General features: G+C 35.4%; 1 protein-coding gene and 1 long non-coding RNA gene across 4 annotated transcripts in view; one reads left to right on the plus strand and one right to left on the minus strand.

Annotated features, from left to right (window-relative positions):
- Window positions 1-25,937, minus strand: part of PAN3 (poly(A) specific ribonuclease subunit PAN3) — a 42,046-nt gene that overhangs the window by 13,270 nt on the left and 2,839 nt on the right. Inside the window, exons 2-11 of one of the 3 annotated variants that reach the window (XM_019612187.2) lie at window positions 24,934-25,033; window positions 20,222-20,372; window positions 14,624-14,871; window positions 13,963-14,067; window positions 13,381-13,438; window positions 12,099-12,260; window positions 11,684-11,800; window positions 11,477-11,578; window positions 4,073-4,238; window positions 3,542-3,629 (exon numbers count right to left, since the gene is read on the minus strand). In XM_019612187.2, the coding sequence (XP_019467732.1) occupies window positions 3,542-3,629; window positions 4,073-4,238; window positions 11,477-11,578; window positions 11,684-11,800; window positions 12,099-12,260; window positions 13,381-13,438; window positions 13,963-14,067; window positions 14,624-14,871; window positions 20,222-20,372; window positions 24,934-25,029 (1,293 nt within the window). In that variant the 5' untranslated portion in view covers window positions 25,030-25,033. The remainder of the gene's footprint in view (window positions 1-3,541; window positions 3,630-4,072; window positions 4,239-11,476; window positions 11,579-11,683; window positions 11,801-12,098; window positions 12,261-13,380; window positions 13,439-13,962; window positions 14,068-14,623; window positions 14,872-20,221; window positions 20,373-24,933; window positions 25,034-25,937) is intronic. The other 2 variants (XM_010728922.3, XM_010728921.3) reach the window with 2 other exon arrangements.
- On the plus strand, window positions 16,655-19,261 carry LOC116216200. The gene is made up of 3 exons (XR_004158632.1): window positions 16,655-16,723; window positions 17,987-18,119; window positions 19,180-19,261. It is a non-coding gene; the product is annotated as an uncharacterized LOC116216200 (long non-coding RNA).

The following is a 25,937-nucleotide window of genomic DNA, read 5'->3' on the forward strand; positions in this document are numbered from 1 at the left end:
ATACAAAACTTGGCAAAGATGACAACACACCAATGCAGCCTCAAAGATACATAATTCAAGTTACAGCCAATGCTTGACTTCTGTTTTGATTGCAAAATTGGCTTGGATTCATCCAGCTAATTTTAGGAACTGAAATGTCTTTTTTCCTCTTGTGTCTGGCTAGATAGAGGAACAAACACGAGGACTTACAGAAATCAGGTTCCTATTTGAGAACGGATCAAACTACCACCTTCTGACCAACTCTGCCTCTTCAAACAAGGTAAAAACTTCCTAGGAAGTGAAGTACACCATCTTTCTAAAAGGAGAAAAATCTACATATTCCTGCTAAACGCTAACCTTCTTCACTGAAAAATTCATTCATTCAGCCCCTTCAGCTTCAAGGCAGCGGAAGTTTAAAGGAGGCACATAGTAACTAATAGATCTTCTTGGAGCAACGACACCAGAAGTAAACAGTTCCTGCAGTAGCTTTGCCAGTTCAGACAGGTCATCAGGTACAGTCATTCATCTGCTTACACATCATATTATGCTTTTCACGTATTTAAGGATCACGCCAGCTTACCAGACATTTGCTATGGTAATTATCAACACTAACTATTAAGTCATACTAAGTTGATTCACAACTTCAAAAGAAAACTTTTATACCTTTTAAGTACAGGGTATATTTTGTCCAGAAATGTATCTTTTGTGCAGCAAATAGCCATTTAAATAGCAATTCAATTAATGAAAACTAGCCTGCAACAACCTCTATCTCCTGAAAGACTTTGCTAGTAAAGATTTTATCACTATCATCTTGGTCACTGATGGAAATAAAAAGTAGCATTCAGCTAAAAACCAGCCTCTAGAAAATACCTTCTGAAAGAGCCTTCACCACTAATGTTTCCCTGTTATCAAATGAATTTTAAATATATCATGAATAGATTAAAAATTAATTGAATAGGTACGCCTCCGCAATTTTAATGTTAAAAACAATGATGTGCTACTATGCAGAAGGCCCTCAAAATATCTGAGCATTTTATACAGATGGCTTTATTGGCTAAACACATAAGCTAGTCAAATAAATCTGACTTTCAACAAGATCCATTTTTCTAAGTTCTTTGAAACTGATGTTACTCTTTGTTAATCCAATTTCACTGCTGTGCTTGGATCAGTAACAGCTCAAGTTCTATGATCCACTCTACAATTCTGTGGATTTGTTCATCTTTTTAAGCTCAGGAGTTGTAGTTAGAAGTTCCTAGATTACTTTTTTTTTTTATTTATTTTTAAAGTCAACGTTAATAGTTAAGAGGCCTCTTCAGTTAGTTTCTTGAAATTTAGGGAGGTGCATGTCAAAGTTATTTTGGTTTACTACATTAAAAATATTTACTTTGAGCAAATGTTACCTTACAGCCTTTGCTAAATCAATAACATTTATGCTTTCTCTTCATTTCACATGGAGAGGACTAACTTGCATTTTATTTCAAATACAGAAATACGTATTAAAACTTTCCACTGTTTCCTGCATCGCCATTTACAGTGTTACTACAGGAATTTAGTAACTGACTGCCAAGTGACTTATAAGACTGGAGGTGAGGAGAGGAAAGATGATGTATGTAAGATTTAAGCATCTTGTTTTTAACCTAAGTCGCTATTCATATATTTTTAGCTTCCCATATTGTCACCTTTATTTAACTCTTAAACCATCACGTAAGCTAATGCATTTAACACAGATTCTGAAAAACAGACCATGAAGAATAATTGCATTCCTTTTGCATAGCTCCTCTCTGTTCTGGTCAAATTCTTTCCTATCTATGTTAACAATGGGAAATAGCCAGAAAGTGAAAAATGCTAACAAAAATACCTTCCTGCACTGAAGACAACAACAAGGAAATGCATATAAGCTGGGCAGTAAACCAACAGATAATCTACATTTTTAACAGTCACAAGAGTCCCAGAGGAATTCAGGAACTGGGTCATGGATCAAGAGGAAGAAGAACAAGCTGCAGCTGTTATTTTGTAGTGCTATCTGGCTAGGTCAAACAAAAGGTAGGACATGATAAATGACCCCTGAATTTCAAGGAATTAATTCCATCCAGAATCTCTGAAGGAACAAAATCAATTGTGAGAGCCTAGCCTTTCCAGAGGAAGCAACAAAAAGGAAGTAAACAATGTTTTCTAACTCCAGCGTACACCTTCCACACTTAAAGAGTACTGCAGTTTTAGCAGCAATACTTGAACAATTTAAATACTAAGAATTTATAATACAAGTAAACAAAACCCATACCTAAACAAAACTAGGCATTACATCAAACAAGTTAGTTGCCAAACGTTGGGCTCCTACAGTTCTAAAAGCTTTTGACAGATTGGCACACCTGCAAGTATTCTTAGATTTGTACCTCCAAGTACATTAAATATTCTGCTTTAAAATTTCAGAGATATTATGATATTCAAGTACAATCTGTTTTCCTGCTACTACTCAAGTAAACTTCAGTAAGTACTTAATCATAATCTCATTATAGTTGTAGGATTGAAACCTCTCATTTACATGTATCCCTATATTCTCTTGGCTGTTTTCCATTATGTGACTACAACAAGCCCACTGATATACAGTTGTTGAGGTGTAGGGGGGTCCTTTGAAGTCCTACTCAAAGCACACTGAAAATTGCTTTACCGTATTATTCCAAGAAAGAAAAAAAAAAGTTGCTTTGTCCTAGGACAAGGTCTCCAATGAGCTAGTTTCTGCCTGGCCAAAGTTCAAACATTTCATTTATTACTGGAAGACTCTGAATGAGCAATTTTCTCACAGTGAATAATCTCGATTAATGAAAATAAATTAAATCCAACTCCCTACTGTAGTCTTTCACTCCCAGTATGAACAGGGTACGTGATGACTGCTGAAGTAATGTACTTTACCCTGAGGGGAAGTTAGGGAAAGAGGCACTTCTGTACACAGTGATGCTCCAGATGACTGTGGAACAGTTTTTGTTAAGTCTAAAGGGATTCTTCTTAATTCAGGAATTATGCAGAGTCCACACTTCAGAGAACGTCAGGAGAACACGGAAAAACTAGGAGCCTAAAATAAAGATACACTCGAACCTTTTAGGAGTGAGGAGAAGGCCTAAATGCAATTACTTAAAAAGATCTCTTACTCCTCTGTGAACAGGCATTTGTCACAATTATTTTTGTTAAAACATATGAGAAAGAGCAAAAACTGCTACTGAAACATTTTCTGATCTCTATCACTAAATGCAAGATTTTCCTTTCTCGCATTAAAAATCTGTGATTCCAACAATTTCTGAATTATTTTGTTAAATACTAGTAGTTTGACCTGTTCTGCAAGTTTGCTGAAATTTCAGAAGCAGAAGATAGTAAAATGAACTTTCAGTTTTCTAAATTACAAACAAATTTAAACTAAGATCAAATCAGGAATGAAAGACACAGTTATTTAGAAATAGATATATCAACTACAATTCAATTAAAATATTAATCTTCCAGAAGGAATCACATTGGTTTTCTGTACTCTCTGGGCCAAGTCACCAACCTCACTACAGCACTGTTGTCTTACCTGAAACTGAGCCATTAACGCCAGTGGATTATTTTGACTGTTGTCAAATGTTAAAACGTCAAAGATTCCAACACAATTTACTCGTAACCTTTGGAACAACAACAGCAAAAAGAACAAGTGTCGTTACGTTTTGTTGATTACTCTATTTTTCCTAATATTCATATCATTGAACGCCTTAACTGAATGCCTTAACATGACAAAAAAAGGCATCTTAGTACTATAAAGCAGGAAATACTGATTTTAATGTTTTATAATTCAGACTGACAGCCTTCAATTTACAAATAAAGCATTAAGTTACTAAACTGGCAGTAGAGGACTTGAATAGTATTGTAGGGACAGTGCATAAACCTTCCTGAAAGATGTATAGAACTTGGGGAAAAAAATCTTAACAAATTAAGCACGTTGTCTCATATCAGTTAAAGATACTAGCTCTTTCTAATCAGATTTGTTATTTGCCTAACAAAAGTTCATGCTCAGCAGCCCCCATGAACATAGACCATGGTATACAATGAGAATTAATACTTTCATTACCTTGTCTTGCCAGTTACTAGAATCTTTGTTGGATCCATAACTCTGCATGCTAGTCCTGCTGTATGAATGGTCCGTAAGGCAGAGCTGAGCTGCACGATATATGCCCATATCAACGACTCTGGAAGCAAACCCGCATGCTGTCGTGGTAGAGGTCCATCATGCTGACCTAGTAAGGAAAATATTCTTAGTACCAACAGATGGCTACTGCAAAAAATTAAAGTTAAAACATTTTGAAATACAAAGTTACTCCTTTCATTGATTTCTTAATCAATGGCTATCAAAAGACAGACAGATACTTTGTTTTAATGATTCTTGTTTAATTTTATTTTTGTAACTACAATAAACTTTAAAAAGCTGCCAATTCCCCAGGTATTATTATATCCACTCACATTCAGGAAAACTGCTGATTTTTAAGTTTAGAATGAATATTCACTGCAAAAAGAGCACCATTTAAAATTTCTGGAAGTAGGTATTTGAGAAGTAAAAATAACAGTATTTTAAAAAAACCAAGTACATATCAGAATAGCTGCAACAGATCCTGTTTCATCTCCTTTACTGTAGGGAGGAGGTATGCAAGTCAAACACGGTCTATTTGGTAAAACTGAGAAAAAATGGACCAAACTATATTCAAACTATGTAAGCAAATCAAAGTGGAAGATCTTGTATCTAAACAGCATAAACACAACTTCATGTGTGTTCTGTCGTGACCCAACTCACTGACAAGTCATCACTCTATGACCCCAGTTTTACAGGCCACACAAAAGAAGCACATCCCTTTATTTCAGAATGAATTTCTAGTCCTTTCAAAAGTAAAAGTGCTTATCTGCAAACACCCAAATTCAACACTGCAGACTGTTTCCCAGTAAGACTGAGCCACAGATGAAAACAGTAAGATATAAAGACATCTTACAGAAAGTAACATTTACCTAACACACAGTAGCTATTCTTTGCATGGCAAAACGCACAAGAGAAGAAACTAAATCCAGAGAAACATTCATTTCTTGTATTTCTTCCACAGCATCCAATGCATTCATATCCGTGCACTTGCTCAAAAGTAAGCATTTGTGTGCCTCTGCATGAGTACACACACAAGCGCTGAAAAAATGAAACACTGAAAGCTTTACTTCAAAATATACTGATTTGGAGTGAATAGATTGAGGACATTCCCAGTCTGACAAAAATTGATGACAAAAAAAAAAAAACTAGTTAATTTTGTAAGTTTAAGTTGCTTTGGTTTAGATTATAAAGGCCAAGACACTGCCTCCCTTAAATAGCAAAGCCTGGCACATCAACTGAAGGTTGAATCTAAGGTATTATTCCTTGTTTTTTCTGGCCTACTAATGAATTGTTATGCAAATCACTTCCCACAAGCCAGCATACCAGGAATCTCATGTAGCAAGCTCTACCCCCATCACCATGCTTCTCTGTTCTTCAGCATGAGAAAAATGATGATGATATCAAATGACTGGGGAGATGTAAGTCCCTGTATTAATCAAGGTTCTTTTCTTAGCCATTACTTGTTACACAGTATGTTTTTGGTAAGTAGCACTGTGTGGGATGCATTTAACAGCAGTGCATATGGATTATGTAAGATGGTTACATACATATAACAGTTACATATGTACAAAATAAATGTCCAGAAGAGAAGTTCTCTATAACATTCCGAAGATAAAAAGGGCCAGAACTTGGGGGCTATTTTTCTGCTTGTGACTTTAGAACACTTGCCCTTTGATTTCCAAATTAAAAGGCATCATAACCAAGAGGACATTACAAAAAAAAAAAAAAAGTTTAGAGATCACAGCTTCTCCTTCTCTATCAGAACATCTAAATATCTAAATCAAGCAGCAATATTGTTTACTACTGGAAAGATTTGCACGAGGCTACAGCCAAATCCAGGCCACTGCTTTGAGGCTGTAGCCCTAGACCCATGCACTATGGGTATAAGCTTGAACACTGGAAGAATCACACGTGAAGCGCCCTCTTACATATCTATTTGTTCAAAACATCTAAAGTTAAAAGCAGTTCAGTTTGCTGTGATGATGGTTATGAAACACATTCCCTGAAGGCTGACCAGGCCTGCTGCAGATGGCCCATGAGCAACGATCCATGGAAACAAGACTCTAGAAGCTCACTATGCAGGTGAAACACACAGCTGAAAGCTTTCCAAAGAGTGCTTAGCATGTTGAAAAACAAAAAGAATTTTTCGAAAAAGTTAAAAATTATCAAAATTACATTAGTCTAAGAAGCAGTATTTTAGAAGTTCATATTGGACTTGAAATAAATTCCTAGCACGGGTTGAATCCATGCAGTTTCATAATATGTTCTTCCTCTGGTGCAGGATGGACTTGCTCCTGTTAGTGCTTTTATCTAAGACACAGTACATAAATAATAATGTAGAAGATTAAAAATGTAAGAACTTCCACTCCAGAAACACGAGTAGTCCATTATTTTTCTTGCTACATTAAAATGAACTCAATAGGGGTTTTCTTGTTGTTGCCTTTTTTACTTTTTAGTTCTGTTCCATGATGTTCTCAGATGAGAAAGAACTGCACTCTTTGCACTGCTGAGTCTTTTTTCTTCCCTTCTCTTTTTCTTCCCCAATAGCTTCCAACTAAGTTCAGTTCTCCCATACAAGGACAAAGCCAGAGTTAGTCCTGAGATGGGAATGAAAAGCTGCAGTATTTATGTTCTGGTATTGCTTCTAGATTTCAGAGTTGCTTCAAGCTCTCAATAGAAAATTAAAATATTTAATCATCTTTGACTTTATAACATTCATAGACAGAGAATCATTGTGCTGACTTTAAATATTTATAAATTTCTCCTGCTCATCACAGACTGGGTACATAACTTCATTCATTTTAAATTGAAAAGATTTCTTCTGAAAAACACACTCAGTGACTGAGGAATGCAAAAACTACAAAGTCAACAAAATGTTCACTTTTCTGGATTAAATACTACTATTACCAACGTGTCCAAAGGAAATCAACATCCAGGAAGCTTGTCTACATTTACTAGAAATATTAATTTCCTATGAAACAGAATCTGTGGTACTGAGAGCTACCACTAAGTGCTTGTACACCACATTTAATTCCTGAGAGTATGTTCAATATACAGATCAAAGGAAATACAAGAGGCATGCTCATCTCTGACATTAACCTTCTCAAAAATTCATCAGGACAGGGAAAAAAAAAATAATAACTGATAGCAGCATGGAGTTATTGTTATTTGCCAGGATTTTCAAGCTGGCAGTTTGGAAATACATACATTGAGAATGTGGTTTACCATTTAAGTAAATCATTGGGAAGTTAAGAGAAAAGGTTTTCAGTACTTTTGGACTAATTCACTAATTTAAAAAAATCATGTCTGCAGAGATAAATGCCCTAACATACCATAACCTGAAACTGAATAGCATCAGAACAGTGAAAAAAACATACAAACATTAAAAAACTGTTTTAATAGAATGTTAAGTTCAGACTCTTCGTAAAAATGCAAGTATTGAGGAAATACAAGGAATGAGAATCCAACAAGTAGTAATAATTTCAATAAATATATTCCAAGGTAAGCGAAAGGCAGACTTAAATTTTAGAACTTGTGAATATTCAACTGACAGAACATCAGATTATCACATTGTACCACTTCAAGAAAGAATATTTCACTGCATAAAGAACAATACAAGGAATAAATTCTGAAGAATTCAGAAGCAACAAAGACATATGCTTTGCAAGTGCTTAGAACACAAATAAATGTAAACTGCTGATTTTTCCCACTACCATATCTACAAAGTCATAATGTCTGCAAATAGCATGGCAAAAGAAAAAAATAAATTTCATTGCAGCTGACCACATAGACATCAGAAGTGACAGCTACATAAACCATAATCTTCAGCTTTTAACTGTCAAAATCTAGTGCTGCCAACTTGAGCATTCAATATAGATAAAGCTGCATATCTGAAATCAAATTGAGTTCAGTGGTCAGGTTGACAGTGTCGTGCCTCCTAAAACTTTAAAAGCAATTGCACTCATCTGGGCCTTGTGTTGCAGAGTATCCAACTTCCACCCATTCCCCTGCTTGTCTTGGAAGCCTCCTCTCGGCAGGCAGACTGCCAAAAAACTCCGTGAGGGGGTGGAGGATCCATGAAGGCAGGAATTTTCAAGAAATCAAGTTATAAGTATGCAATCTTATTTTTTCTCTTCTTCTAAATTGCTTCTTCAACAGAGGAGGAGATTTGAAAGCACCAGTTACCAAAAAAGAAAGGTCAGAGCAAAGATTTGCAGAAAGGTTTGGTAAAACTGGTCAACAGCAGGTTACTTATTTTTTCCTTCTAATTTATATAATAAAAAGACCAGAAGAGTCACAATCAGGAGAGAACTTTCCTCCTTAAATAGCAATAAGATCTGCCACAATCATTCACTTTAATTAATAAATTTGTTGTGGCTAAACAGAAGATAATGTCTTTCTTTCAGCTCCAAAGCCCATCTCTGCCTAAGTAAAAAGGCTGTATTGGGTCAAATAAAAGACCTAGGTAGCCCTCTAGCCTGTTTCAATAACATTTACTCTAAAATCAGAAAAGTATCTCAACAAATACCTAAGATCACAAACAACAGAATATTCTGCTATCCTCCAGTGATTTGGTGCTGGGAGACCTCCTGAGATATTTGTTGTCTTTGCGGCTAACAGACCTCCAAGTATTTCTCTTTTGTGACTAAGCACACTTTCCCTTTGAACCCAGGCAAGTATCCACAAGAACTTGTGACAAATTTCCACAACTTAATTATCTTTAGCTGGTTTTGAATTTGCTGACTGGCTAGTTTCAATGCAAAAAACTAGGGACAGGCAAAAGAAAGAAACTAAACAAATGTGACTTATTTATTTTCAATGATGATTTATAGATACCTACCATATTCCACTCATTATTAAACCCACCATGTTTTCCTCCATCTTTAAAAGCATGAACAGCACTATTTTACTTTGCTGCTCCTCATACATCCCTGTCACCTCTGAGCTTTTTCTATTTCTTTACAACTCTCAAAATAGGTAAAGGTACAGCTACATATATAAATCTGTAATGCAACTATATCTTGAATACTTCATCTTCCCTTTCATTGTTTACTGTTTTCTTTATCTGTACCAATCCTTTTCCTATTTATTTCTATTCAAGCAAGAGGACAGTACTTCCTTAATCTACTTAGCTGTAGCCCCAGACATGATTTTTTCCAGTAGTAACAGCCATGACACAGGTCATCACTTTATACTCCAAATTAGGATTATGTTTTCACTCAATCATTTCCTTTACATTTATTACACCAAATTATACCTGCCAGGTTTTTACCAAGTGTTCTAGTATCATAAGATCCTTCTGCAATTCAACACAATTAGCCTTTGTTTTTTAACTAATCCAAGTAAATTGAGTATTATCAGCAAACTTTGACAGAGCATTGTTTACCTTCAATACAGATAAGTGAATGTGTTAAGACATACAATTGCCAGCACATTCCTGTGAGACTCCATGAGTGATCTCCCTCCACGGTGAAAATTGACTGTACACTCTGTTTTTTATCTTTCAATCAATTATTAACCTTACTGAGGACTTCTCTGATCTGACCAACACTTAGAGCTGTTTCACTGTTGTTTGCTTTAAAGAGTCTTACAGATGTCAATGAAAATTATATTTACTGGATCTTCCCTTCAAAGAGTTTCAACAAATTAATGAGACATGATTGCTTCAAAAAAGGGAACAAAACTTATTCTTTCCCAGTGTGACAAATGGACGTGTCCCAAAAATATTTATTATGCCTGCTATTAATTTATCTAGAACAGACATCAATCTTCTGTATGTAATAGAGAGGTGTAAAAACATACAAGGACTGATTTACATGGAAATTCAAAAACCACAGGTGGGAGACACTCAGAATACTAGTCCTGCACAAAAATCACGATTAACCTAGCAGCAGATCTTCCACGTTTGCCATACGAAGTGAGTTCCACATCAAGTTCACTGACTTTGTAATTATGATCTTCAACTTGCCATAAGATAGGACAAGTCAGTCTAGGGTTCTTCTGTCGTGAGGTATTATCACCAAAACCAGTGGTGGAACTCAAGTTCCAACTTTATTTATACTGGTCAGTTCAGTACAACTGAGTAGAATGAACTATTCAGTGTTAAAGGAACCTACAACGCTCTGAATGTATTCACGCAGTAACAATCTATTACATTCTGATCTACCAGATAGTCAGTGTCAGCCTTTAAAAGAGACTGAATTCACAAGTAGAGACTGAATTCACAAGTAAAGGCTCTAGTTTCAAAAGGCACAAGAAAGAAGAAACTTCAGTTTGTGTTTATCTTTAACCACTGGTCACCTAGAGGCATTTAGGCAGTACCTACATCAATAAAATAAGTCAGTCCAGGTCACAGGCTTTATTACTGTCCTCTGTTCACTTTCAAGGTTGGTCATGTATTGAGTGGGAAGCTGGGACAAGTGAGCTCCATGGGTACTTTCCTACCTAAAGTCATTCTGTGATACCATTCAATTGTTAGTGTGCTTCTTTCTCAGTGTGATATTGGTTCATGCTCAGTTTTGGCCTGCTGTGCTCCTGAATGACAACACCTGAATGTGGTCTTCAGGACCATATGGGCCAAGAACTAGTTCTGAAAGGCACGAAGAGACAATATACTGTTTTGGAGGGAAAGAGTTTAACCATATAGATATGAGTTCTACTGGACAACTTAATATGCTGTGATAGATTTTACTAACTCTTAATTGTCAGAGCATAAATGTGAAAAAAAAAAAATCAGACCTATGATACGGAATTTGTTAAAAATAATATATTAGAATTTTTTTCTGATTCATTTCTCGTCTTCAACTAGTACTTAACATTTCAAAAAAAATGAAACAAAGCACTGTCTAATTAGTCCTCGTAATAATTTCCAGGGAAAACAAAACAAACAAAAAACCACACAGCACACCATTCTGTAAGTGCAGAGAACCTGAACAACAAGCAGCATCACACTGACAAAGCAGATGCCTTGTATGAAATATCTCCAATAAACATCAGATGTCACCTGTGACAGTTCTGCAATTAGAACCCCACAGTTCTTGGCTCTCAATCCCCCTGTGTAAGTTTCCTGTAGGCAAAGAATTTTAATTCACTTACAAACTGAAAAATTTAACTCAAGTAAGAAGTTATTTCAAAAATCAAAGAAAAAAACAAAAACCTCAACCCTTTATTCAGCAATTTCATTCAGAAACAGAAAAGGAAAAAAGTTCTGTTCCAATCAGTTTATGGGATGACGAAATTGATTAGCTAAAAAAATTAAGATGAACAAATTCTTCTGATCAACTTTTTAATTGATCAAGTATTGGAAATAGTTTACTGAAGTATATTATGAAAAGGTGTTTTCCTTACCCCATTTTCTTTTTGTGAAATAGGCATCAGCACTCGGGTCATTGAAGTGTCTGCTCATCATAGTCTCTCCTCCAGCATGAAAATCATATGCAAAAACAAGAGCTTAAAAAATAGAGACATGTGACAATTACTAACTCCAACATATTTTTTTTTTAAAGTCACAACACATTAATTGGGATGAAAAAAAATATATATATATAAACTCACAATGTTCTCCAAATGCTTTAGTGGTAAACACTTCACGTAAGGTTACTATATTTGAGTGCTGAATTTTTTTCCACATGTCAACCAATACCATGCACTTCGTGTTAACAAGACGAAAACCTGGAAAAGATCAAAAACATACTTTAATATGTTTGGTGAATGTTATTTTTGTTGGTTTTGTTATTGTTTTTTTCCTACTATTATATCTTCTAAAAATACTGAAAAGTAATCAAACACTAAAATAAGATCAGCATGCTTAGGAGTGCCAAGTCTGTGGGAGCCTCTTGCTCTCTTTACACCCACAGAATAATTCTATCAAAGCTGTTTCAAGCTCTACATGTAGAATATAAAAATATTTATTTAAACAAAAAATATCCCTGGCATTAAAAAAAAAAAAAGACTACTCAGTTTTTCTCACCATGTATCCTCCGAAGGCAATACGGCAGGTCATCTTTACTATTTACAGCTTTATAGCATGATGTAATGTACCCAAAGTTGCTTGTTTTCTGTATGCGATTGGGAGGTGGCAATGGTTCTAAAGGAAAGAGACTGTGGTAGCTGTCCACTTCTGCTGGAACTGCTATGCACAGAAACATATTAGATGTAAGTATACTTTGAAGGAATTATTACAAGAGCAGAGAAAATGAAATCTGCTACGTCACTAATATGTAAATTCCATGTATCATTTTCTTTATATGCATGTTAAGTAAAAAATTCACTACTTCTGCTTTATACTGATACATAGGTTCCTGGAAGGGATTCCAGAAAGCTAAAATAAACGTCCTCATAAAAATAGTTACACCAAGTAGAACATTGCATCTCTTCTGTTGATTTTATCTGCTATTTTCTCACTCATCTTAAAAATTCATCCTTCTGAAGAACATTCCTCTGTTGTGTCTGTGGCATTTTTTCCTGCACTAACTCACAGATAAGCACCCATTTCCACACAGACTTCATTTCACTTTAAGAATTCCATTTCATCACACGAAACAAACCAGAATCTCGTGTTGTAACATACTGGTTTAGAAAACAGAGGCACTGCAGGTTTACAAATCAGGTTAAGAGACTACAGTCCCAAGAAGAGATACACTTCTATGTCAGCTGGGTTAGTAAATTTAAACACATTTTAGACTGTATCATATTCACATTAAACACACAAGTAAGAAGAACACTGCAACCAAACACAGCAATCTGTTTAAAAACAGAGCTAGTTGTAAATTCTTCAAAAATCAAATTACAATGAGTAGTACATTTCTCTCACATGCCAACAAGTACAAAACCTTCTGATATACCAGCCAACTCATATTTAAACAATCAAGTTTGTTAATATAGCATTTGAAAACACTTATTACGTATTCATTTAAGAGGATTCACATAGAAAATGATGCAATACTATTTTGCATCAGGCTCTACTGTCTTAATGATCTTCCTTTTTCACTATTTCAAGTATTCCCAATCTTTACAGTATTTCAAAACAGAATAGAATTAATTGAGAAGTGAATAGAAACAAGAAATAAATTTAGTATTTCCCAAATACTTTGGTTTTGGTTATCCACAACCCAGACTTCATTAAAAAAATTAAAAACAGGAGGGTTATGGTTTTTTTGTTGTTGGTTTGTTTCAAGCCACCGGTAACCACTGTTCTATATGCAAGACTACAGAACAACATGATCACAATTTAAATTATAAAAAATACTTACCAGGAATATCAGCCTGATCAACCTGGGCCATTGTTATTAGGTGTCTATTGATCAGTTCCTGAAGAACAAATTAGGTCAAGTTTTGAACACTAGCTTGAAAAGTTAATGACTTAAAGTTAAACTCTTCAATGGAGGAGCTGCAAAAGACATTAGCCAGAACTAGCATTGACAGAGGTATCTACTACATTAAGGCTGAAGTGAATAGTAGTCACAGCCAAACCCTAAAAGAAGGGCTCATTAACTAACATCCTTCCTTTCAGTTAAAGGCTTTAAAACTGTGATAGGATTACAGCTTAAAAGAACACTACATATGAACTCATGCATACTAATATGTAATACACAAGTAAGAATACGTAATCAAACAGGCAATCATGGCATGTAGATTAAACTGCAATAACATATGTTGAAACCCACACCACAATCCTCTTTTGTACTCTATCCACCACAGGACTAAGTTTCTAAAATTCTCCGTAGGGAAAACTGATTGCACAGCTGTTTAGTCATGATTTCTTTTCAGCTTCTGCCAATTTGCTATATTTCTCCACAATACGTAATTTCACTTTAAATTCTCTTTTATCTTACCTGTCTGAGCTCATCTGCCATGAAGAAGGAAGGTGCATTTGCTTTTGGCTGCATATAAGCAACATGAGGTGCAGCTGGATGGTAAATGTGGTAGTTTGGAAATACCTTAAATTTAAAAAAAATATTAAGCAGTTTAAAATCCTTAAGCATAACGAAAATAGAGTTATGTCATCTTATTAAGTTTAAGTTACTGAACTATAAAGTCTTCAGGCATAGAACATGCTACAATACACTGTCAGGTGTATTACAATTTTCTTATGTGATACTCAATACACATGTGCCTTTGAAATCATTCTAAATACATACTTCACATTGTTATTACTGTGTTTTCCCCTTCACTATAAATGCAAAATTTCTTTAACCTATCAAACATGAAAGTAATTTGAAATAATCATAGATGTTTTCTATGTATGTATTCACTGAGACATACATAAAATGTTCTCTAATTTCGTATTAAAAAAAATACAAAATATGTAGGTAAATAGAGAATAAAAAATCTTTAGTCTTTTGTTTTCCAAGATCACTGAAATCTATCTCAACATTGAAAAGGCCAAATCTTCACATAGAATAAGTGTTTCAGAATATTATGAATAACTAGTATAGCATAAATCAATTCTGTCTTTGTAAATTCCATGTACTTTTACGCTAAAACCAAACATACCATTCCCGTGAGAGGTGCTGGAGTTGTATCAGTATAGAAGTATGTTGTTCCACCCACTGTTTCCTTCTGGATCACCTGGCCAGTAGATGGAGGCTGAGAGACAGCGTTAGCAACAGAAGCAGAGGCACTAGTAGGCACCATATAGTTTGCTGGGTTAGGAGTATGACTTCTTCGTCGAGGAGCAGGAGATGTATGAGGAGTTATTTTGGGGGAATGAAGAGGAGAAGATCCTGCTGATAGTGACATTCCTTAGAGAAAAGAAAAACATATTCTCAATCAAATCTCTGTTGTTGCTTTCTTTTTTAATTTAGTTTGAAAAAAATCCTTTACTACACATGCTTCTGAACTGAATAATATTCCAAGCAGATGAGAGGCTTAAGGATGTTTACATCTTTATGAAGAGTTAAAGGTAAAACATAAACACCAAGACTGGAACAGACATTTCCTTGAGAAGTCTTTCAGTTCAGAGAGAAAAGGCTTAAAGGCTTGAGAACTTACAACCTTCATATTAAGAACTGGAAAAATATAGGTAGATGAACTGAATTCATGCTTTGTCTAGAAGAAGAAAGTTTATTAAACTACATGGAAAAATATTAATAAGTTTATGGTAAGTGAATGTTTACATAAGTCAGAGAAACAGTCAGTGAAGCTTGCCAAGCTATAACTCATTTAACCCAATTACGTGTTCCTGCTACTAGAAGTAGAATCAGGAATGACTATTATGAGAGTTAGCTCTCCGATTATTACAGAACACAAGCAACTAGAAATAAACTATTACTAATCATTTCAGAGAAATTTATTTTCCTGTCATGATCAAATAAAAATCCAGTCTTTTCAAGAACTATTTGATATTAGGGATAGGTAACTTCTCAGAATGAGATCCGCAAAGTATTCATACAGGCATTTGAAAATTTCCTCAAAATTATTCTCAATTGCTGTTTACAATAAGTTTAGTGAAAGGCAGGCAACTAAACTGAAGCTTCAGTTTAGATTCTAAACACAGTGTGTCAGTGAGGGGAAAAAAAGGCAACCTGCACTATGTACATACTTTTTAGTCAACAAAAATTTGTTTGGTTGTTTCTTTCAAGAGTTATACTATAAAAAAAATTCTCAGGTACACCTATTTATAATAGTTTCTGATCTGCAGAAGAGACTACCCTTTAGAAAACTTGTAACATTACCAACAGAAGATACCCGTTATCATGGTGTTTCAACTAATACAAAGGGGAGCACTTCTGAAATTTTCTGTTGCTCTGTTCAGATTGGACTGTACATTTAGTGCTTTGAGCCATAAGTATATTAGTCATGCCTTTCAAACTTCTACTGAAAGATTTTTTTCTTGAGCAACTATTATACGCAGTCCTTACAGATACAATTTCAAACATTTTTTCAACTCTAAACTAAAGAAACTAAACTAAAGAAACTAAACTTTAGTTTCTTAAAATGCATAGTTACAAATATAAACCCTTCATGTCTTTGAGCATTAATGGAGTGAAAGGAGTGAAAGATCAGTTATACGAATCCTTTCAAATGCCCTTCTGATCTCATGTAAGTGTCATTTCAGAAGGAACTTTGAAAGTTGCCAGAAGTCATCTGGCAGACAAAACATACGGGCTATTCATTTGCCAACACATATAATCAGTTCAAGATATGAAACAAATTTGATTGAATTTCATTTTCATGCTACTAGAACACCACTGCATGAGTTACAAGGAATTTGCTGCTATTTAGTACTGTGGTAGGTTTCAGCAGGCAGAGGCAGCAAATACCCAAGATGATAGATACCTTTGAGAGATCTGCATAAAATTCTGCAGTCTGAGTACATAAGTATTTAAAGCCTTTTAAGTAATACACACACAAAAAAAATCTTATAGTGGAGCTGATGCAGAGCTAAATATTTATGGAAATAATAATTAAGGTGAACAAACTCAAGCAGATCTCATCAGCTTCATGAGGATTTCAACCAGTTAAAACCTTACTTATATTAATATTTAACCAAAACAAAACAGGATGAGATAGCAGAGCACAGTCTAAACACCCACGGAAGGCAGCAGGTGGAAATTACTGCAGGAAAGAAAATGAAAATGGAGGCATTAAAAGGTAAGCACATATTCCTACTGACTCACACCGAAAGAAAAAGACAGTACTGAGCACAATGGTAAAATTGCGGTCAATGTGGAGAACATCTCAGTGGAATTAGATCAGCTGTTTTCAATAGCACATTTTTATGTAAGTATATAATCAAATGAGTATATAAGAAAAAAAAAAAAGGAGGATTTAATATTTCTAATTAAAATTGTATTTTATATAATTGCACCATGACCCTGACCAAAAAGTAACATTTTTAAGCTCTCTGTATGACTTTAAAGTTCCCTACTTTAAATTCAAATGCCAATAGGATTACTAGGTCAAACACTAAAACAGGCATGTCAAATTGTTCTTCCCGAGTCTAATATTCTACGAGATGGCCCTCAATTCCTTCTGTTAGTGAATCTTAAAAAGAGAGTAAATACTACCTTGAAAGGCAAGTTGCTAGGAAAAAGAGCTCCTCTTGCTTCAAACTTTAAAAAATGACATCATGGTATCACACCAACACGGAAATGGTTGTAGGCTTTCCAACTTTTTGCCAGATTGAGTGTGACAGCACAGGTTACCTACATGTACCTGTAACCCTGCTGTTTGGTTGCTGACATAGAGAAAGATTATTTGCATAGAAGAATTAAGCTAGCCTTCTCTATTGTTGCATTTTCTCTTCTTGCAACATTTTTTATTTTTGAGTTTTCATTGAGACTGAAGAAAGAGGGAACTTAAGGAAAGGTGTGGAAGACAGTTATCTCAGTGGCATTTTATTTCACCATGTTTTAGTATTCTATTAAACGCTCGAGACTGAGAGGAAGACTGATTGTTGAGATTATACTGAAAGCACTTATCTAAGAAATGTGAAGATACACGTGTAGAAGTAGGGGTAGCCTTCTTATGTGCTGTGTCCTAATGGATGCGTCAGGTGTGGATATAATAGGTTAGCTTCTGGTTGTCACTTCCTACAGTATTTCTGCAGTATATTTTTTTCCACTTAACAAGACAGGCAGAAAAAATATTTTCCAGGGAAATATTCTTCAATTTTGTGAAGAGCTACCTATAAAATATTAGGTGCCAAAAATGTTTTTGTTTTACACCTACCTTTAGGGAGGTCTCAGAGATCAGATAGATGAAATAATTTAAAATTTTGCCATCCTCAAGAGGGAAATCAAAGAACTGTTCTCTACTTTGTAATAGATGAATTATACTATGGCTCTTCTAAAGAAGTTCTTCCTACTACATTTCCTTATTTAAGACAAAATATTAATTCCTTACAAAATACAGGAAGAAATTTCATGCAAACGCTGGAATCTTGCACGTTCCATGAAAGTTACATTCTATTGGAGAAAATACACCATTTAACTGGAAGGAGACTTCACTTTATTTAAAGGAGAACTCTTGCAAAGTCTTTACACTGGTAAGCAAAATCAAACTAAACCAATAACACGCACTTCAATGGCAATTTTCAAACATCTTTAATTCTTTATTTATCTTATGACATAAATGGTGACATTTCCCCATGCATAAATACCATTTTCTTATTTAAGAACTTAGTCCTCTAGAAAGATCACCTCCTAAGTCACCTTAAAGTAGTAAAAATTTGGGCTTTTGTGTTCTTTTTTTTTGTTTGTTTTATTTTTTTGTTTTGTTTTTGTTTTTTTTCTAGAGGGTATATACTATTGAGAGCTAAACATCTTAAATAAAAAGAAATATCAGTGGGTATTATTTACACTGCATACTTAAGTTCAGAACATTCTGCACTCAGCGCAGAGAAAGATTCAAAGCACCCGACTCAGACCCCTGCTTTAAACTCATATTCTTGGCAACTACACAGAGATAACAAAAAAACAAGCCAACCTTGCCTGAAATTAGCTTTTACAAGGATTCCCCCATCCCTCTTCTCCTGAACAAACATTAGTATTTGAGCCCAGATCATTTTCCGCATTGGCATGTGCATTTCAAGGACCTCAAACTGTTGTAAGAACTTCTTTCAGCAACAGCATTACTTATCCTTTCAAGTATTACTTACAGATAGTAAAGAAATTGGACTGTGAAGGATCCCTCTGAGATCCCACTGGACACTTTCCAAAAGTGGACCATTTTACTGTATTCTATTAAATCCTTTATATACTTTTCAATCCAGGTGATAAGGCTGAGAGGCATATAAACACAACAGTTTTCCAATAAGACTGCACAGCACAATAAAGGATGAAATCAGACACAGTACTGCATCATATTCATTGGTTCAGCAGAAGCATCAATCACCTTCCTAGTCTGTTTCAATTGTTGTACCACTGCACTATTTAAATGCTGACTCATGTGATTCTGACACTGATTTTTATTCCCTATTATTGTGAAAGCAGAAGTTCCATTGAATGGAGGGCAATTGTCAGTACTAGTTTTTAAAAAGGAAAAAGTTACAGTATTTGCCCTTTTAATTTTGGTAGCTACCTAATGCTTCTTGTTCCTTGCCACAGGTTTAAGAACATAAAGAAATTTGCTAGAGAATCTGAGGTATGTAACATCCAGCTCTGCTCATCTTCGCAACTTGCAACTATTTCATTTTTCTACAGAGCAAATATTAGGAATTTCTGATCTTAAGAAGTTAACAGATCCATGAACAATTTGAACTTTTAAAAAATTGTCAAAATTCTATGCATAGAACATTTAGAAGTTGATATTGAAAGTGAAATGACATGATATGGTAGACACAAGTAAGAGTTAATGGATGCTTTGCAAGGCAAATGATTTTGGGATAAGCTAATATTCTACTTTTGTTATTGAGCAAAATTCAAGCCCACATGTGTATCAGTAACACTGAAAATAATTGTCTAATTTACATCCTCTGGAAATAAATCAGTAGGGCAGACCAATGCATGGTAATGCATGTACATATTCTCTGCAGCATGTCTCCAGACAGGTATTGCTCTATCATGGACAGCATAGAGTAGAGCGTGTTATAATTCAGCACCTCTTTTCCCCCAAAAAAGAAGAGTAAATTAGTCTGAGGTAATCTCGGTGCTGCTGTGCCTGAATGGATTTCAGAGTCTGCAGTTTGATTTTCAAAGAATCATTTGAGTCAGGACCCTTAGGGGTCATCTAGTCCAACCCCCCTGCAATGAACAGGGATGCCTACAGCTCCATCTGGTTGCTCAGAACCCTGTTCAGCCTGACTTTGAACGTCTCTAGAGACAGGGCATCCACCAGCACTCTGTGCGACCTGTGCCAGTGCCTCACCACTTTCACCGTAGAAAACTTCTTTCCTTATATCCAGTCTATATCTCCCCTCCTTTAGTTTGAAACATTTCCCTTTGTCCTGCCAGCTTCTTCAGTTTCATTCTACTAGATTAATCTCAAGTTCCTTTCACTTTTATGTGCCTGAAGACTTGCTCAAAATTAAGAGCAAAAGTAGAAGGTAACCAGACTTACACACTATAAACCTGATTATAAGTTTGACAAGATTATTTTCAGCATACTTAAAAGAAGCAACTGTACTGTAAATCATTACTCTCAACTTACCTGGTGCTAGCCCAGCAGCAGCAGGACTTCCCATGGAGGGATGAGAGAACAAGGCTTGAGAGAAGGCAGACATACTTGACTGGGATACGCTACTCAGCCTGGAGGTTGATCCTCCTTTAGGAACAAATTCATTTGCAGTGGGGTTTGGTGTCTGTATGAAAACAAATGTGAATTAAATGTTTATTTTAAACATGAAGAGATAGACAATGCCTACTTGGTGGAAAACATTTTCTAGGCAGGCCTAGAAATGCAGAGGATATTTAAACTATGTACAAATTGCTGATAAGAGCTGCAGACACAGGAAGCTGGTCTGCATGAATGGTTATAAATGTTTTTCTATATTACGTGTGAAGTAGAGTTAGCAAGATTTCCATATGAAGAGCTGATTTAACACAAACATTTGTAAAAAGACTTTCCAATAGCATTATACAATAAAGTTGGAGAATTGATTCGACAGTGAGAAGGCCTCACCACTACTGCAAACTGTCCTTAAGTGACTTTAGAAAATCCATTGAAAAATAAGTAGCAATTCCAACTTAAAGCAATAGAAGAACCCACCATGTTCCTATTCTATGAAAAGAACCTCTGTTTTAATGACATATTTCACTTATGTAACACCTTTAATAATGAGTTTAAATTTGGTATAGCAGAAACAAATAGCAAAAAAAATAACTGTAACATTCATTATTTACTAGTACATAAAAAAATAGAACCAACTTTCAATATCTCTTAAAATCTGTGCATGATTTTTGTGGGGTTTTTTTGGCAGGGGGAGAGGGGGTTGGGCAGGGAGAGGAGGCATGAGAACTTCAGAGGGGAAAAAATCCAAATTACAGTTCAAAAGGTAAAAAGCTTAGTATTGAACAGCAAATTACACTAGACATTAGTGGAAGAAAATAGAAGACAAGAAATAAAATATTACATGAAAATTACTTTGTCATTAAGTATTAAACATCAAAGTTCAGTTTACAAGGTCACTTTAAGCATTCCTCTCAAAACTGCCTTAACAAAACAAGGTAAAGTAGAAGACCGTAATCATTTTAGTAGACAAAGGGTGTTGCTAAAATAATCCACAGCGGTTTTCTAAAGCAAATGGTACTGGATCATCATGGTTTTAAGCAGATTTAAAATAATGAAAAAAACTCAAAGGTTGAATTCCATTTTCACCAACTGAAGTCAGAACTTAAGTTAGTGCCAAATTAGAAAAGAGGAATTATGAAATGCTAATTTAGATAGCACAGGAAAATATTTGAAAATACTTTTTTGTGTTTTCTTAACATCTTCATTTCAAAAGGACAGTCAAATGTAATACTAATGTATTTCAAAAGACTGGAAAAGTAAGAGGATTCTAGAAGCTGTAAAACTGAAGAGGATGCTCAGGTTTAAAAGCAAATAGTAAGAATGTTTCGCCTTGGGCCGCACAACCATTGGTCACCTCATTATGTCACATAATGGTCATTCTAAATGCGCGGTTGTCTGAATATTAAAGAATAGCCATAACCAATTATGCAGACTAGTGAATTAAAACACTTAGGACTTACACAAACAAAAAGCTCATAGAAGCCTTAAAAAAAAAAAAGACTTAATTAAAAGCTTGCAAAGGTATAGACAAATGAAGCCACAGAAAAAGAAGACACATTGATTTGTACAGCCCAGAACTGTAACCAAGCAACTAATATGTTTAAAATCAAAAGCTAATATTCTGGACTTATTCCTATACTTAAAGTTCAGATAATTAAGAGAATTACATTCCTCAGGAAAAAAAAAAATCTGCTGTGCAACAATTCAGCCAATTCTACACTGCAACTGGAGAAAAATGACAGAAGTGGCAGAGAGTTGAGCATAATTTGTCCACATAGTGATACACTGAAAATTCAAACAAAACAACTGCAACAGCAAAGAACAGAATTTGTAGTATCTTATCAAAAACATGATAATTCAAACAATTATATGAAGCCTAAGATTTCCGCTGTTAAACTAGAAAACAGGGGCAGAAGATGGTAAACAATTCAGAAAATGCAAGTGGAGAAAGAAGGACACCCTCTGGAAGACACTCTCAGCCTTTAATAGAGCAACTGAGAGAATTTCCAAGATCCCAAGCATACCAACTCTGGCTAAACTCTCACTACTTTCACTAAATCAATTCAATTGATGCCTATAGAACAGAACTTCTTAATTCTAAATGCATTCAGTAAGTGCTCATACACACTTGCAGTTTTGTTCTGTAGAACAGTCACCTACATATTCTTCATCATTTTACATTGGAAGGACTTGAGAACCGTCCTAGAAAAATTTGGCTTAGAAGAGACCTTACAACCACCTAGCCCCAACCCCCTGCTGTAGGCCGGCTGCCACCCATCAGCTCAGGCTGCCCAGGGTCCCATTCAACCCAGCCTTGAACACCTCCATGAATAGGACATCCACAGCTTCTCTGGGCAGCCTGTGCCAGTGCCTCATCACTCTCTGAGAGAAAAATTTTCTCCTAACAACTAACCTAATCTTCCATCTTTTAGTTTAAAGCCATTCCCCCTTGTCCTGTCATTAGCAGGCCATGTAAAAAAAAAAAAAAATATCTTTTTCACAAGCTCCCTTTAAGTACTGGAAGGTTGTAATGAGGTCTCCCCAGAGCCTTCTCCAAGCTGAACAAGCCCAGTTCCCGCAGCCTTTGTTCATAAGAGATGTATTCATCTTCATAGCCCTCCTCAGAACACACTCCAACAGCTCCGCATCCTTCCTATGCTAGGGATCCCAGGGCTAGACACTACTGCAGGTGTGGACTCATGAGGGCAGAGTTGATAGGAACAATTGCCTTCCTCACCCTGTTGGAATGTCTTTGTGTATTCATATCGAAGAGTGAAATCTAGGCATCTACCAGAGCAGGCTGGATTATGCTGTAGAATTTAAGCAGCTGTGGTTCAGAAATCTGACGGAAATTCAGTTTGCGTTGCATTACTTAGTGTCATAGTTCAGCATCAGAAACATTGCCAGATAAGATTGACTTATTTCTACAAAACTACTTATATAAGCATTTTCATTGAAGACAGCTTTGATTTGTACAGCTAGACTCTTCAGTACAAAAGCCTCTTTGTTTTCCTGTTAAGTTATAAACATGAAGTTGTAACCCAAAACTTTTTCCATTATTCAATAAATTGTTTAAATATTAATTTACTGTAAAAAATGTAAAAATTTCCCACATACAGACTGTTTTCTAAATACAGGAAAAAAATCTGAGTTTCAGAGCTACCATCCAAAAAAAAATACCAAGCAGTACAATAAAATTTTAATAATTTGTGATCAAAAATAGTAATGCTTTATCAAAATTTGAAGCTTATGCCTTAGGCCATGTTTTGATGCATGTCGTATTTATTTGTAGTTGCAGCTCTTAAAGAACACTTCTAAAAGCACACAAGTTTTCATGTGAACTAAACCACATTTTGTTGTGCTTTGCTTCCAACAGAATAAAACATATCCCAAATACATCTATAGCATTTAGAGGATGGAATATAACCAAGTTAGCTGTTCAATCTTTTCAATACTTCTCAAACACCGCAGACAACATTTTGTACCAATGAGCACACAAACATGCAAAAGCCAGGAAGCAGCGTTCTTAATGGCCAACAGAGTGACATTCCTGATCCTGAAGGATATCCCACTCTGACGCTAAATTTAAATTCTAGTGTTAGTTTTACATTTCAATCAGCAATAGACTTGAAAATATCAGTTTAAAGGATGAACAGGCTTTAAATTATACTTAACATTTTTACAGTTTTCCTGATAGAATCTTACTACCAAGCTTCAACAAATTTCTTCATGCTAGGCTAAGCTTAAAGTTTTAAGTCTGAGAAAACCAGGACTTGTAAAAGAGAAAATTGGTACTGAAGACTTAAATATCCTTTCATTGAATTACTCACGATATGAACAGAGGTCATGTAATGAATTACGTATTAAGCCGATATAAAAAAAAGAGAAGAAAAAGAACAAGAAGCAGCCAGCACTGTGCATTATGCAAGAAGTGAAAGACTGCACCTTCCAGCTTCAGGTGCACATGTCCTACAGAGAGGCACACAAAACTGATTCATTTTCATTTCAATCATTTTGTTTCATTCATGTTTGAAGCACTTAAAAAAAAAAATCTACTAGTGGGGGATGGAAACAATGATCTTCTGTGGGTACTAAAGGAAAATAATTCAAGAATCCTTAAAGGAAACTGAAAATGAAAGCAAAGCATACACTGAAAAGAGTAGAGAATGAAGATTCTCACCAATGCTGACAGAACAGCACAGCAGCATTGTAACTGCACTATATGTTTTGGAGTTTTACGTATCAACAGATTTCTGTAGTCTACGAAAATGACAATTCCTGTTTCATTGACTATCAATACATATAATTTTTCTCTGCGCTCCTCTATGATGAGCTCCTAAGGCTCCAGTGCATTCACTCATAAACTAATCCTCAAAGTGCCATGAAAGAAAGACACCCTGTAAAACAGGAGGGATCTGAGACCAAAACATTTTAAAGGCTGTGCAGGAAGCCCACAGAAATAGAGGACTGCCCTTTTCCCTCATTTCGAGTTCAGTTCCCACCGGCTGAGCTACGGCCCATTTCTGTGGCTGTAGCATCACTCAGTTATTTCTAGTTGCACAACAAAAGACAGCTACATGAAGCAAAATGTAGGCAAATTCCATTTCAGAAGAATGTGCTAATGTACTTACCATGCTAGAAACTGGAAACAAGCCTTTCTGTCCTCTTTTTATGTTGTCCTTCACCTCCCAATTCATGTTGATCTGTTCTGACATCCAGAATTGCATAATCCTGTAATGGTTACAGAAAACCACCACTGAACTGTACCCAAGCTACGAGCAGGGCAGTTCTCTGCCAGCCTACTATGTGGCATAGATCTCAGAATGTTTTCTTAATTCAAAAACATGCAGAAGTGCTTTTTTATGGTTTTTGGTTTTTTTTGAACGGGCAGATGTGCAATAGAAGTAGCTTCAGTCTACGCAGAGAGCATTGCAGCAATCCTCTCTCCAGAAGGATTCCTTGATGCCCGTGACATCAGAAAAGGACACATTCTGGAATGTCAGAGCAGCCCATCAGATGTTGGAGGTTACTAAGGACTTGAACACAAATCTCCTTCCCTCTCGCTATTGAATTTGTGCAATATGTTTCCTTGTGTTACAGTATCTGAAACACCATCACGTTACCCACACAGTTAAATCTAAAAAATTCATTTCACCAACGTTACTAGCTAGATTCCAATTTCACTCTTCAAAAGTTGGAGACAGTTTTGCTAAAGCCAAACAATTTTGCTGAGTTTAGCATGGACGAAATGTGTTTGTTACATGCAATGTGTTACTTCTTTAGTAAAATACTATAGAGTATTTTTAAAGAGCATTGTTAAAACTATTAACTTTTAGAAGTCCATGCTTGTGATGCAAAATACTTTTAAAATTATTTATAAAATTGTATTCAACTCAAGCTGACCCAAAAAAAAAAAGAAAATTCAGCTATTCATGGTGCTTAACAAATGATTTGTATAACAAAAGTTGAATCTCCTGCTATTTTATACCTACTTTGATAACACAATATGCATCTCATGGCATTGCTTTAGTTTCCTAACACAAATCAGAACATACCACTAAGGAATGGTTTTGCCTTTTGTCTTATTTATTTTTAAATGCAAAACCAGGAACCATTCATTCTGAACTCCGCTTTT

This window comes from Meleagris gallopavo, chromosome 1 (assembly GCF_000146605.3).
Source record: "Meleagris gallopavo isolate NT-WF06-2002-E0010 breed Aviagen turkey brand Nicholas breeding stock chromosome 1, Turkey_5.1, whole genome shotgun sequence".
Classification (NCBI taxonomy): domain Eukaryota; kingdom Metazoa; phylum Chordata; class Aves; order Galliformes; family Phasianidae; genus Meleagris; species Meleagris gallopavo.